The following is a 13888-nucleotide window of genomic DNA, read 5'->3' on the forward strand; positions in this document are numbered from 1 at the left end:
GCCAAAATACCTGACTGTGTGCTGCAGTGGGAAACAGCCACACTAGGAACCAAACTGGCTGGAATTACTTCTTTTAAGTGTGATCCACGTGGTACAAATACACATAGTTTTGTGGGGTGTTTTAGGCAGTGCATGTCTGGTAAAATTCAAGTATCTGGAGTCAGTAGTTACAATGATGACCTTGATACATCATTTAATAATTCTGCATGCAGCTTTCATCCTGTGAAAAAAAATAGCAAATGAAAAAACTTTTGAGATCATACTGCAGAGCAAAGGTAATAATAATTGCTTCTTGTTGCATGTATGCAGAATGAGACAACATTTAGCATTTACTAATTTTGGTTTATAATCAGTGTGCGACTAGCTGTATTCTGTTTTAGCTTTGTGGGTTTTTGAGACCATAGTGACAAGGCTTCAATAAAATGGTGTAAATTCTGTCATATCACCTTTTCTAATATGCCCTTTTCATCTTCCTTTGCTGCTTTGCTAGAGATGAAGAGGATTGTTTTAACCACACCTTTTACTCACCTGCCATAATCACAGGATCATTTAGGTTGGAAAAGACCTTTAAGATCACCAAGTCCAACCATTCCTCTGGCACTGCCAAGCCCACCACTAAACTGTGTCCACAAGTGCCACTGCATGTTTCTGAAATACCTCCAGGGATGGTGACCCCACCACTTCCCTGGGCAGCCTCTTCCCGTGCTTGACAATCCTTTCCATGAAGAAATTTTCCCTCATACCCAATCTAGATCCTTCACCAGCTTCACAGCTACAGTGCAGCCAGATAACTCACGTAGGCAAACCCACTCAAACTATGTTTTAATGAGACAGAACTAACAAAACTACTAGCAGTGTCACTGTGTAGTACGTGGTCTACAAGTTCTGCCTGTGATTCTGTGTTTGGGTGGTTACCTTAAGCAGAGCTCTGTGCAGCCACAGCTCCACAGCTAGTGCTGCACAAGGTTGCTTGTTCTAGTTTAGCTCAGATTCCCTTGTGGGAGCAGCAGCCACTTCAGCTAATGTATGTGTGAAACCTGCTGTGCAAATGAGGGGGTCAGCAGGAAGGTGAAGGAGAAGCAATGCAGAGCACAGAGTGTGGTGAGTTGGGCCTTTTAAGTGCCAAGGAGCCTGTTCTAGTGGAAGGGAAAAGAAAAAAACAAACAACTTTTTATTTGGGAGCTTTGTTTTAGAAGTTTGTAAAATGACATGAATGTGGGGGTGGCATTTTTATGTTTTAGAGAAATTCTTTCCTCTCTTCCACATACTGCACTGAGCAATCTCTCCCCCTCCACCCTCACCCACTTTAACATTACTATTAATACTCCTCTTTCCATCTGTCTACGGTGAGTTGGAATAAATGAAAATTGCAGCAGGATGAGGTAACTGGTATGTTTTATGTCCTCTAGTTTAACCTTCACCTCACTGGTGACATCCATGCCATCACTGCAGCCAACAACCTGGTCGCCGCCGCTATTGACGCGCGTATGTTCCACGAGCTGACTCAGTCTGACCAGGTACAATCCTTTCTTACCATGTCATTTGATCCCAGCCCACTTTGGCCAGGCTGTTTTGGACATGCCAGCAGTGCTGATTAACTGCTTTTTTCATTTTGCAAGGCTCTCTACAACCGTTTGGTGCCATCTGTCAATGGTGTCAGGAAGTTCTCAGACATTCAGATCCGAAGACTGCAGGTGAGCTCGCTGCTTTCTCATTGGTTTCTGGTTCTGTTCCATTTAATTATCCTTTGAGGTAGGAAGAGCTACGTTACAGAAACCCCTGTGTTGTCCCTTAGGTAAATTCTGCTGGCATTTATTTTTTACATAAAGTGTGCAGAAGTGTGGTAACTCTTCATACAGCACAGAAAACAGATGCAGCTCCAAGAGGAGGAATCACTGATATAACTCTGTCAAATACTCTTATGATTAATACAGTGGGAAGAGACAGAGATTAGTGTCCTTTATTAGTGGTGTCAGTTCAGTGTCCTTAATGCAGTTTAAGAAGAGACCAGAATCAGTCTCTGTACCTATCACACAGTTATAGCTTGAGATTAGTGGTCCCCATGTGACAGCTGTGTAGATAATGCAGCACAAAAAAAAAAAAAAAAAAATTAGTAAAATTCAGCAAAAAAAGAACATACAGAATTTTCTTTGTCTTACCCAGATTGATAAAACAAAGAAAAATGAAAAAAAACACCTGTTCCCTACGTGGCCAATTTCTCCTGTGAAAAAAACAATAAAAAAGGAATTCCCGGTTAGATAAGTAGCTCTGTCATTGAAAGGCAGTCCCTGAACAACCCACAGCTCTTCTGATCCTCAAAACTTAAGGGCAAGTGCAAGTTCACATTGGCTTCTACAAAAATGAGGATTAGCAGATGAATAGTTTTGCACTGGGCTTGAACCTTGCAGCTAGGAGGACAGACTGAGCCCTGCTGATCTCCTTCAAGGTGTGAGCCTGTTTTGTAGGGTATTCAGGCTGGATCAGTTACCCATTTGGAAGTGAGGAGCAATAGTCAGACTACTCTAGGCAGGTAAAACTCTGATATATTAATTGGCTATAATGTCTTAACCATTAGAGAATGTGTGGTTTGCTTCCAGTGCTGAGCGAGAAATGATGTCATGCTGCTTGGTGTCCCTGATGGACTGCTGAGGGAACTCTACCCTAACCACTCTTCTGGTTATTAAATGTCAAGATGTGAACAGGATGCTAATACTCCAGAAAGATGATATCTCTGTCATTGTTGCTGTTTATTTCCTTTTCTAAATGATATGCTTGAAGAGGAAAAGAACAGACTTTCTTCTTCCCTGCTGTTCTTCAGGAGAGAAATGCGACTTAACTGTCTAGTTAATTAAAAAAACCTTGCTCGTTCATAAATCAACTCAATCGTTTCCCTCGTGCCTAAGCTTGCACTTGTATCAGGCTTCTTGAGATAATTCTTCTCTCAATTAAGCAACTTGGCAAACCGCCCATCCTCTCAGTGTGTTCAAGATTAGCTTTCTGGGATGCTGACAGCCTTGTGACTGAATTGTTTAATTCCTCCTTTGTGCTGCTTTAACCAGCATGCTGAAAGCTGTGGCTTTAAATACGTGTGGCTGTGTGCAGTGACCCCAGGCAAACTAATGAGAGATGGATGTAAGCATGTGAGACTAATGACAAGAGCAAGGGGTGGAAGGAGCTGCAGAGCTGTCTCTTACTCTTTCTGTAGGTGCCTTGCACAAAGCTTGGTGACAGCCTGCCCTAATGAGCTCCATTGTCTGCCTTGCCCTTTCCAAGCTGGACAGCAGTGAGCTCTGTCCAGTATGTGCTGATACAGATCATCTTATGTTGTTGTGGGGTCTGGAAGAAAGGGTCCCAAAAAGGCAGCCCCTCCTTATTTCTGAATATGAGGATGCTGCTGCCAAAACCTCAATGCTGCAGTAAAAGCTTTGTTTCTGTGAATCTTTTCACTATATCTCTTATTTGTCTTTTCTTCCCATAGAAACTGGGCATTAACAAAACTGATCCTATGGCTTTGACAAAGGAAGAAGTAAATGCATTTGTGAGACTGGACATTGACCCAGGCACCATAACATGGCAAAGAGGTACTAGAGACATAAAATGTGTCAAAAGAGACATTTGAAACTGAAGCTGAAACTGTTTCCTGGGAAAATGGGAAAGAGAGCCGAGCTGGTTCCTCCTTCCTTAAGTTTGGTGGGATAGTTGCCTGCAGCTGGGATCCTCTTTCTAAAGGGTCTAACACAGGGTCTTGAATCTGCTCTGAATTCACAGATATTAAGAGTTTGCTAATGGGTGCAGGTTCGTGTTTCTGGATTTGTCAGTTGCTGAGAGAGTTGAATTTGGCAACTGTAGCCAACAGCCTTTTTACCTTAGTGCTTGGTCAGTAAGGGGAGGGTTCTGCTCTGGGATTAGACTCAGGATTAATCTGCCCACTTGTTCTGTTGGGGACTGATAGCAGATGAAGACCAGATTTTTTGAAAGGTTTTTAAGGATAGTTGAAGGTAAAATCATTCTCTGGCCTGGCAGACTTAATATTTCACTACGAAAAGAATTTTAAAAGCAGGCTCTTTTCTTGAGTTAGGCTCCAAGAGTATTGCTTTTTCTTCTTTCTTTTAAAATTCAGTATGAAATGTATTCTCCAGAATTTGCTTCATAACCTGTAATGAGGCTAAAGTAGTCTGCCTTATGGGAAATACTTCATAAAACACTTGGAGTATTTCAAGCATATAGAGAGAAACAGCAAATTTAAGCCAGTGTTTCATAGTTTGTGTTTCCAAGGTAATCCGACTTAATGGAGCTATGTGAAACATTTCTCACTAAGTGATAATATCTGACCATTTTATCACTTAACTTATAAAGTGTTAATTTTATTTCTTTTTGACTGCAGTAATTTCCTGGATTTATATTGGTTAATGATGGTGAAAAATCAATTGGAATAATATTATCAGTTCTGCTTCTCAGAGAAGCTTTGGTCTGGTGGTTACTACACGCAAAGGGATGCAGACTCCCTCTGGGTGCAATGCAGGCTCTGGTATATCTGTGGGTATCTTAATTCCATTGCAGTTTTTGTGTAAGAATCACATTGAGAAGCACTTTTTTAGGAGAGGATGATTTCTCAAACTGCCATCTTCTCTTCATTGGTGACCTGGCTGAGTGTTTGTCACAGGGCAAAGATGTGAATTTATGACTTGGCAATCTTACCTCTCTGCATTCCTTGCAGTACTGGATACAAATGACAGATTCCTCAGGAAAATCACTATTGGACAGTCTGTAACAGAGAAAGGCTTCTCACGGACGGTAATTGTTCCCTTTTCTCACATGTTTTAAAAAGTACTTGGAAAAAGGTGTTCCTAAAGGCAGTTTCTGTATCTCCAGCTATTTTCATCTTTTACCATTGTCCTGTTAAAGAGAAAGCAGAAAGTTTTCTCAACCAAGCAGTTAAATTTGCTACAAGTGCTGTGTTTAGCTTTCTTGTCTCTTCCCCTGTTTTCTCCTGTATATTGGCTTCCCAAACTGGGATGACTGTGGCGTAACATTGGTACACAAGTGCCCTTTCTAAAAGTGGTCATGGCAATGGTTCATCTTCACTACTGCAAGTGTTTTGGGTGGGGTTTATCTGGCCAAAACTAGACACAGTATCTGAGCTTGTCTAGATTCATTGTATAATCAATAGAGTAAAAGAGGCAATTGGGCTGTTACGCCCCTTATCCCTTAAGTAACTGTCAAATTTATAGTTCAAATGAAATGTGCTCAGAAAAGCCTCTTTCTTTTGACTTGAAATGTCCTTAGGGTGCTTCACTTCCCTAAGGTGGAAGTGTCTGCATTATGTCAGATGAATTCTGCCCTTCATTTCCTATAGAATCTCTTTTTTCTCTTGGTGGGATTTTTGTCTTTTACTGTGTTGTTCAGCAATGATCAGATGAGTTAGTAAGCTCAGTCTTCAAAAATATAATTTATTAGTGTTACGTGTTCTTACATGAATCACTAATGTACGTGCCAGGAGAGACACGTAATAGCAACAGAATGAGTAGGTTTTATTTAATTTTGTAGGAAAAAAAATCCAGCTTAAAATGGCCAACTTAAATGAAGTGTTCTGAGAGCAATGCTTTGGATTTCTTGTATATTGTATGTCTGTATTTTTTTTTTTTTTAATGGTGATGGTTTGCCTCGTTACAAGAATTGAACAGAGGTAAGAATTGCTGGGAGGGAATCTTAACGAGTTCATGTCCTTCATCTCTTGCAGGCTCAGTTTGACATCACGGTGAGCAGTGAAATCATGGCAGTGCTAGCCCTGGCTGATGGGTTGGATGATATGAAAAAGCGATTTGGCAGAATGGTGGTCGCTTGCAGCAAAAAAGGACAACCAGTTACAGCAGATGACCTTGTAAGAATCATCGCCATTTAATGCTTTTTCCTCTTATTTCTGAAAGTCCTTGGATTAAAAAGCTGAGAGACAGTTCTGTGACAAAAAAAATAAAAAATTAACATATAGAAGATCAAAGATAAAATCCCAGCCCCTGCAGTTAATGAAGGTTTTTTTCCTTCAGTGTGGCTGCCAGCTTATCCAGAGAAGGGGGTGTGTGTGACCTGGACAGGAACTAGGGTCCTGTGTGTCAAGTTGAAACTGGCACCATAGGAGTTACGGGGGAAATACGTGGTGGCTTCTATGTAAAAAGCGTGGTTGTGAATCAGAAGAACTCAAAATGCATCCTGCTGGCCATCCTGTTCCTTAGGCTCCCTGGAGGGAGGAAAACATTGAGCAGGAGCAAAACGTTGTGCAAATTCAATTACAGACAATGAAATATCTTCTTCTGGGAGTATGTGAATGCTGTAAAAGTCAAAGCATTTGTGAAAAGTGTGTGCAGCCTTTGATGAGGGACACAAATATTTAATTTCCCTTCATGAAATGCTGAATGTCATAGCGCTGCTGATGCCTGTTACCAGTGTGTATAAAGCAGCCCTAAGCAGCAGTTGCAAGCTGCAGCACTGTTTTGCAGCTGTCCCTCCAGTAACTGTTAGTTCTTGGCAGGACTGTGGAGTGTGTCAAATAGCATTTTCCCAAATGCTGCCTCAGCGTGGTTTCAGGGCAATGCCCTGTGTTCCAGGCAATTTTTCCTGACCTGTGTTTCCAGCTAGGTGGGACAGGGCATTAAGGCTTACCCAGCTCTTGCTCTCTTGCTGCAGGTTTTTGTTTCTTTATGTTTTGGGGGGGATGTGGGAGCGTTGTTTATTTGTTTTACTTCCTCCCAGGATAGGGCTAAGAAACAGTAGATTGATGGCCTGACTCTGGCCTTGCAGGAAAAGTGCCAGGCTGGAACAATTTATCTGTAAAACCCCCATGTGAGACATTTGTTGGGAATGAGAAAGAGCATGTGCCAAAGTTCTGTAGGCAGCTTCGAGATTTTAATTCCTACACCTAGCATGCTGCCAGTTTAACTTAAGTAGCTGAGTTAAACCCATTTTCTGGAAAACAGGAGTGTTTCTTCCTGCCCATCAGCCATGTAGGCAGAGGGTGCTTGGCTTGGGAGATACTTCAGCTTTCCTGTAGAGTACAGGTGGTAGAAGTCTTTCATGTCAATTTTTTTTAATTATTTATATTTAATTCTGTCCTTTCCAACTGCAGAATGGAGGATGGGATCAGACATCCAACAGGTTCTCTTGTCTGTTAGATGTTTGTACTTGGTGGCAGCCAGTGGCTTATGTTGTTAGGACCGTGTTACCCCCTCTTCATGCAGGCAGAAATGTGATTGCAGAGACCAGGCTAGATCCTGCTGCTGTGATGCAACCAATGTCATGTGTACTACCAGGAAGTGCAAAAAAAAATCTGGGAAGAAACGTGGAATCAAAAACTGACGACAGGTTTTTAGAGATGGGGTGTACCGAAGTGCCTCTGAGCCACACGGGTCTGAAATGTCGCCATGGAAATCTTGCTCTGCAGTTTTCATTACTGTGGAGATGACTGAAGTTTAAAGCTTATCCATTAAATGTTAAATAAGCTTTCATGTGGCAAGATTGATACTAATGAAACAAAGCAGTGAATGTCTTATAAAGAAATAGTCTTTCATATCTTTGAGTGCTGCAATTCAGTTGAAGTTGAAAGGGAAGAAAAAGAGATTATGGGTCAAGGTTTTCTTAACTGCTGTGAACATTTGGCTCAGGACTCAAGGACAGCAATTTTAGTTACTTTTTCAAGCACTGGATAGCAGCTGGTTTGGTTTCCACTGGACTGTCAGTCACAAAAATGACCAGACCCACATCTTCTCTTCCCAAAGCACATGGGGGATGAAATTACAAGCTTTTGTTGCACAGGAAGCAGAATTCAGCAGGGTGCGTGACTGCACCTGGGAGGAAACATGGGCTCCAATGTTTACCTTTCATGTCAGTTTGGTTGCTCTCATCAGCAGAGAGGTTCACTTTAAAAGTTATTTCTGCACAAGAGACTTGAGCAGGATGTAGCAGATAGTTATGACATTTTAAGGCCAGTATTATGTAGACCAGGTTGCTGAAAAAAGGAAGAAAATCCAAGACAAATGCACCTACAAAATCTAAGAACATTGCTTTGTGCTGCTGAATGAGCTGCAGTAAACCATACTTTCTGAGAGGTTATTCCCTTGCTGCTCTTATCAGCTAACCTTGCCATAGCATTGAAATGTTAATTAATTGTTCTTTATGCCTTTGCTACGAAGTGATGGCGCTGCAGGGTCACAACCAAGAGGCTGCTCCCACCAGAAATCACAGATCCTCTTACAGGACTGTAAAAGGTCATTTTTCTGCTTTGCTCTGACTAGAGTTAGTTCTATATTGGGCAATTTCTGGTTCTGGTACCAAAAGCCCACCAGGACAAAATCAGAGCCTTTGCACTGCTTAGGAACCATCTCAAGGCCTTGGTTCATCTGCAAACTGATTGTCCTTTTTTTATTTTAGGGAGTAACTGGAGCTCTGGCTGTCCTGATGAAAGATGCTATTAAACCAAACCTCATGCAGACACTAGAGGTGAGCACAGATCATTTGCTTCTTGGCTCTGAGAAGGCACTTAGAGCAACTGGTTCAGTCAACAGTCAGTGTGGGTCTGCTCAGCTCAGAGTTGGGGTTTACTGTGGTTTTGAGCTGAAGGCCTGGTTCCTTCTTACTCTGCCACTGGCATGTGGGAGTACCCTGAGGAAATGCACTAAACTTTGCCATGTCTTTGGTCTGTTGTGTTTAATGTCAGGAAGTGTTTGGGGAGTTAAAATGGTGTGGATGAAGGGGAATGACAAAAAGTTGCTGGGATTTAGCCATCCTTTTCCTAAGCGGATTAATACCTCCACTTGTGGAGATTAAAATAATCCTGTTTGCCCTGTAGTCCTTATTGCTGATAACAAATGTCTGATCAAAAGGCTTTAAGATCTGTCTTCTAAAAATGTTTTTACTTTACTTTCAGATACCACAGTACTTAGCTCCTGACTTGCTGCATATTTGCAAAACTGCACTTTCTGATTTTCTCTTTCTCTCTCTCCCACATCCCCCTTGTTCTAGGGAACGCCGGTGTTTGTTCATGCTGGACCTTTTGCCAATATTGCACATGGGAATTCCTCTGTGTTGGCAGACAAAATAGCATTGAAGCTTGTGGGCAAAGATGGTTTTGTTGGTAAGTGTGGGGGGTATTTTTGTTTGCTTTTTGTTTTGGAGGGATCTGCCTCTTTTTATCATGACTGTCTTTGGGCTTTTTAAATTTTTTTCCTTGAAAGATGTTTCTGGTTTATATAATCAGAGTATGGTTTCTCCACCCAGAAAGCTTTCACAAACTTTTTTTTTTATTTCCTATTCTAGTTACAGAAGCAGGATTTGGTGCAGACATAGGCATGGAGAAGTTCTTTAACATTAAGTGCCGCTATTCTGGTCTCCGGCCTCATGTCGTGGTGTTGGTTGCTACTGTCCGAGCTCTGAAAATGCACGGGGGAGGACCTGCAGTAAGTGCTGGGGAAGGTTTTCAGTAGGCCTGAGGGGCTGTTCCTGTTGTTCTGTTCCAGTCACTTAAAGCCCTGGAGCATTTGATCAGCTTGAAATTGTCTTGAAATTCAGAGTTGTAAAAGGGATTGGTATTTCTGTTTGTCAACAGCTTCATTGTAGTATGTTACAGGTTCATACCTGCTAGTTTTATTGCCCTAGTGAAGTGCCTGCCTGCTGGGCCACTTTTAACAGTCCCAGAGTGAGTCATGTATTTTATCATGCAGTCTTTTTTTTTCCTTCCTTTTGTTTTTCTTTCTTAGAAATAAAAACGATCAGCACAGAGTAGAATGTTGTATCGTGATACCATTTAATAAGAATTAAGTGGGGATTGCTGGTATGGATAGAAGTCTTATGGGGCTCTATTTATTTCCCTTTTTCCACAGGTCACTGCTGGGGTACCTTTGCCAAAGGAATACACAGAAGAGGTAATCTTTAAGCTGTTGTGACAGTGGACCAGCTGTGGTCATGACATGATGGTGTCATGCAGTGCATGCCTGGATTACTCTGTGTCACTTACTTAGCTACCACAGAAAGGCTTCTTCATACAAACTGTAACATTCTTTTTTTTTTTTTTTTTTTTTAATGTTGTTACTTTGGCTCTGCTTTTTCAAACATTTATTGTCCTTGACCTTGCCAGTGTTCAGAGCCTTTTTATTCTCCTTAACTCACGCAGTTATCTGTGTGCTTAATTTTTCGTAGTAATATCTACTCTGTTTCCCCAACCCTCTCAATGTGGAGTAATTGCTTAGCTGCAATACTGTCTCTGAAAATATCCAGAGTGCCTCTCTAATTACTCTCTTCTTAGCAGCAGTTTTTGTTTTTATCTCCCCCCTCGTTTGCAAGCGAGGAAGGTGAACTAAAGTCTCACCTTCCATCCTTATGCTTTGAGTGCTTGTGTATCCTTGGATAGTTGATCAGGCTCTTTACATTGTTGCAGCTCTTTCACTCCTGGAGCTTCTGTATATATTATCCTTTGCATAGGAAGGGATGAAATGTCTGAATTTCCAGGAATAGTCTCTGATGCTGCAAAATGTAAATATATGTAAACTGAAAGCTGTTGCCACAGACTTCAAATGGATGTCATGAAATTCACTGCTGGTGATATTTAATGTATAAAGAGAAATGTGTCAGAGAGGAAACTGAGGCTTTACTGTGGGGCGTTAATGAGAACAGGTAATAAGTTTTCAAGCATAACAGAAAGGTGATCAAAAATGGTTTCTCTTAGCTTGATGTGGGAGCTGAAACCAGTGGTCATTAGAAGTAGTCACTCTTTTTCCTATTTCCTGTCCAAGAGCTTGCAGTGGTCTGGACTGTTCCAAAAGCAGCACCGGGGATTTGCCTTTCAAAATGGGTTTCATTCCCATTTTGACACTTTTTCTGTTAGCTTCTGGATTTACTGGGTTTGGAACAAAAATTTCCCTGCCCGATAAAATATGCCCTCTTGCTTGCTGCCTTCTCTACAGAATCTTCAACTGGTGGCAAAAGGCTGCAGCAACCTAAACAAGCAAATCCAGAACGCACGGATGTTTGGTGTCCCGGTGGTCGTGGCTGTCAACGCTTTCAAGTGAGTGAGCTGGGATGGGGAGGTGATGCAGGGGTGTAACACTGTGGCACTTCATGTACTGTGTTTAACACAAACCCCTTTTTTCAGTACTCTTGATGTGTTGTTGGCAGCTTTTCCATAGTCGTAAAACCATAGAATGGCCTGGGTTGGAAAGAACCATAAAGATCATCCAGTTCCCCTCCCCTGCCATGAGTAGGGATATCTTTCACTACACCAGGTTGCTCAGAGCCCCATCCTTCCTGACACAGAATGCTTTCAGGCATGCTTTCTATACATCTCGGCAACCTATTCCAATGCCTCAGCACCCTCACAGTAAAGAATTTTGTCCTGCTATCCAAGCTAAACCCACTTTGACAGTTTGAAAGCATTGCCCCTTGTCCTGTCACTATGTGCTCCTGTAAGAAGTTTCTCTCTAGCTCTCTTGTAGGCTCCCTTCAGATACTGGAAGGCCACAGTTTTGCATTGTTGGAAAATGCATGAATTTGGCTCTGCGTGTTGTACTGCACAGCAGACAACCACTGTGTGGTCTTCATATGCAGCAGAAGTACTTTGAGCTGTGGTGTTCAAGCTGATTCCAGCCAAGGAGGAGGCTGTGGTGGATAACCCCTGAGCAGCTTTCTGGCAGCTGTGATTTCTTTGGACACGTTTTGGATCTTGTCAAGAACAAACAATCACTTACTGTGTGTGCATTCTGGTACAAACATGCAAACTTTCTCCTTGCAGGACAGATACAAAGGCTGAACTGGCCCTTGTAGTACAACATGCAAAGGAAGCAGGAGCATTCGATGCTGTGGAGTGCACTCACTGGGCAGAGGGAGGGAAAGGAGCCCTGGCCCTGGCCCGAGCTGTTCAGAGAGCATCCCAGGCACCTAGCAACTTCAGGTTCCTCTATAATGTGGAGGTAGGAGCTTGCACTATTACAGAGATGCTTTCTTTATATCAGTTGGTTTCACTAGCTTAAGTTGCTTTGGGCTGTCCAAAAGGCTGCCTGAGAAATTGAGAAGAAACATGTTGTTAGAATTAAAAACATTGATTCCAAGAATCTCAAATACCTAGTCAGTTTTTATGTTTTGGCTACCCATTGAAATACCAAAACATATTTTGAAAACCTTCAAATCACTCTATATTTTGTTCTACAGCAAATGGAATTAAGCCTTATCTCCATAGATGTGCACTTGATAACACGGGTGGAGGATCTGAAACTGCTGAGATGCTGCAGGTTTTTATGCTTTGGCCATGCTGATTTGCCTGTCTTTTTTGTTTTTCTAGCTGCCTGTTGTAGATAAGATCAGGCTTATTGCCCAGCAGGTCTATGGGGCAAGAGACATTGAGTTACTTCCAGAAGCACAGGAGAAGGTTGCCGTGTACACCAAGCAGGTGAGTTTTCCGTGTCACCTGGTAGTGGTGCTTTTCATTCCAAATTATCATACTGAACAGTGGTGTTCAAGCTGTGTTTGAAGGAAATCCTCACTCAAATTCTGTCCTTATCCAGGACTCATTAAATGCTGCTATGGCAGAGGAAGGAAAGGAAAAATTGACTTTGTCTTCTAGTGAAGAAGACAGAACTCACTCCTGTGGCCCAGTACCACTCAATATCCATCTGTGATAGTTTGGGGGAGAAAGGGTAGGAGGATTTAGTGATTTTTCCCTACAATACTCTGCAGTCTTTTAGCATTTAGAGAATTAGGGAATTACAAGTCATTACGCTGGTTTTAAATAGTCTCTGATTATTTTCTCATCTTGTTCCATTGAGATCAAGTTCCACTAATCAGTTTTTGAGTCCATGTGGATTTTCGTCAGTCACAGTTATGTTGGGGAAAGAATTCTGTGGTTATACAAGACTTGGTGCAGAAAGTTTTTAAGGTTTTGAACCTGCCATCTGAGTTCAACAGCCAATGTTTTCTGGTTGCTGTGTTGCTTTTGCTCTTCTCTAGCATGGCATTGTTGTGAATTTACCTGCTTCTGCATTATTGAAGGTCTTTGAAGAGAAAAGCAACGTGAGGACTGGCAATTCATTGGTTTCAGGGTGCTGTAACCAGTTTTCCTTTTGCACTCCATTTGCTACTGGCATATATAGCTTCTCACTTTTGTGCTTCTTATATATTCCAAGTCCATCAAAATCCCAAAGGCATGTGATTGCCACTTCCTCACGACCTGCAACTGTATTGATCAAACATTTCTAATTAACTGACTTCATCTGAACAAAAGTCTTACTCTGAGCTGCCTGACATTTTGGGAAGAGAGGAGGAAGTAAGTTGGCTCTCAAGGTTGTATATCCAGCACTTCCATACCATTAATTTATTCCTCAGCTGGATGTGCCTAGGGACACAGTGGTTCTTTCTTTAGTACTTAATGGGGGTGGGGAGAGAATTTCAGGGAGAAGGAATGGGGATGTAGAATTATCAGTGGATCTGACAGGCTGTGGATGAAGCACTTGTTGGGGAATAAAATGCCTGATGTCTGCAGAGAATGGCACAATAGAGCAATTACATTTCTTGCACTGGAAAAATTACTGTTTTTTCCACTTATGTCATTCCTTTTCTTTCTCTTTTCCCAGGGGTTTGGAAACCTGCCAATCTGCATGGCTAAAACTCACTTGTCATTATCTCATGACCCTGAACAAAAGGGAGCACCTTCAGGTTTTGTTCTGCCGATCCGAGACATTCGGGCCAGCGTTGGGGCTGGATTCTTGTATCCACTGGTGGGAACGGTATGTGATAGCTGTGGGGTGAGGAAAAACCCTTCACGTGCATTCCAGGAATCACTTACTGTAAAGTACCTAAAATTAGGAGAGTCCTTGTCATTTACAGTCGGTCTTTTAACAGTCCAGTGTATCAG

The 13888-nt window shown here is 42.0% G+C and overlaps 1 protein-coding gene across 2 annotated transcripts in view; it reads left to right on the forward strand.

The window, feature by feature from the left end:
• Positions 1–13888, forward strand: part of MTHFD1 (methylenetetrahydrofolate dehydrogenase, cyclohydrolase and formyltetrahydrofolate synthetase 1) — a 39969-nt gene that overhangs the window by 21015 nt on the left and 5066 nt on the right. For both annotated transcript variants that reach the window (XM_040067725.2, XM_040067726.2), the window contains exons 14-26: positions 1410–1517; positions 1620–1694; positions 3479–3581; positions 4718–4794; positions 5741–5881; positions 8422–8490; positions 9013–9124; positions 9307–9446; positions 9870–9911; positions 10950–11050; positions 11774–11951; positions 12320–12427; positions 13608–13760. In XM_040067725.2, the coding sequence (XP_039923659.1) occupies positions 1410–1517; positions 1620–1694; positions 3479–3581; positions 4718–4794; positions 5741–5881; positions 8422–8490; positions 9013–9124; positions 9307–9446; positions 9870–9911; positions 10950–11050; positions 11774–11951; positions 12320–12427; positions 13608–13760 (1407 nt within the window). The remainder of the gene's footprint in view (positions 1–1409; positions 1518–1619; positions 1695–3478; positions 3582–4717; positions 4795–5740; positions 5882–8421; positions 8491–9012; positions 9125–9306; positions 9447–9869; positions 9912–10949; positions 11051–11773; positions 11952–12319; positions 12428–13607; positions 13761–13888) is intronic.

This window comes from Hirundo rustica, chromosome 6 (assembly GCF_015227805.2).
Source record: "Hirundo rustica isolate bHirRus1 chromosome 6, bHirRus1.pri.v3, whole genome shotgun sequence".
Taxonomy (NCBI): Eukaryota; Metazoa; Chordata; class Aves; order Passeriformes; family Hirundinidae; genus Hirundo; species Hirundo rustica.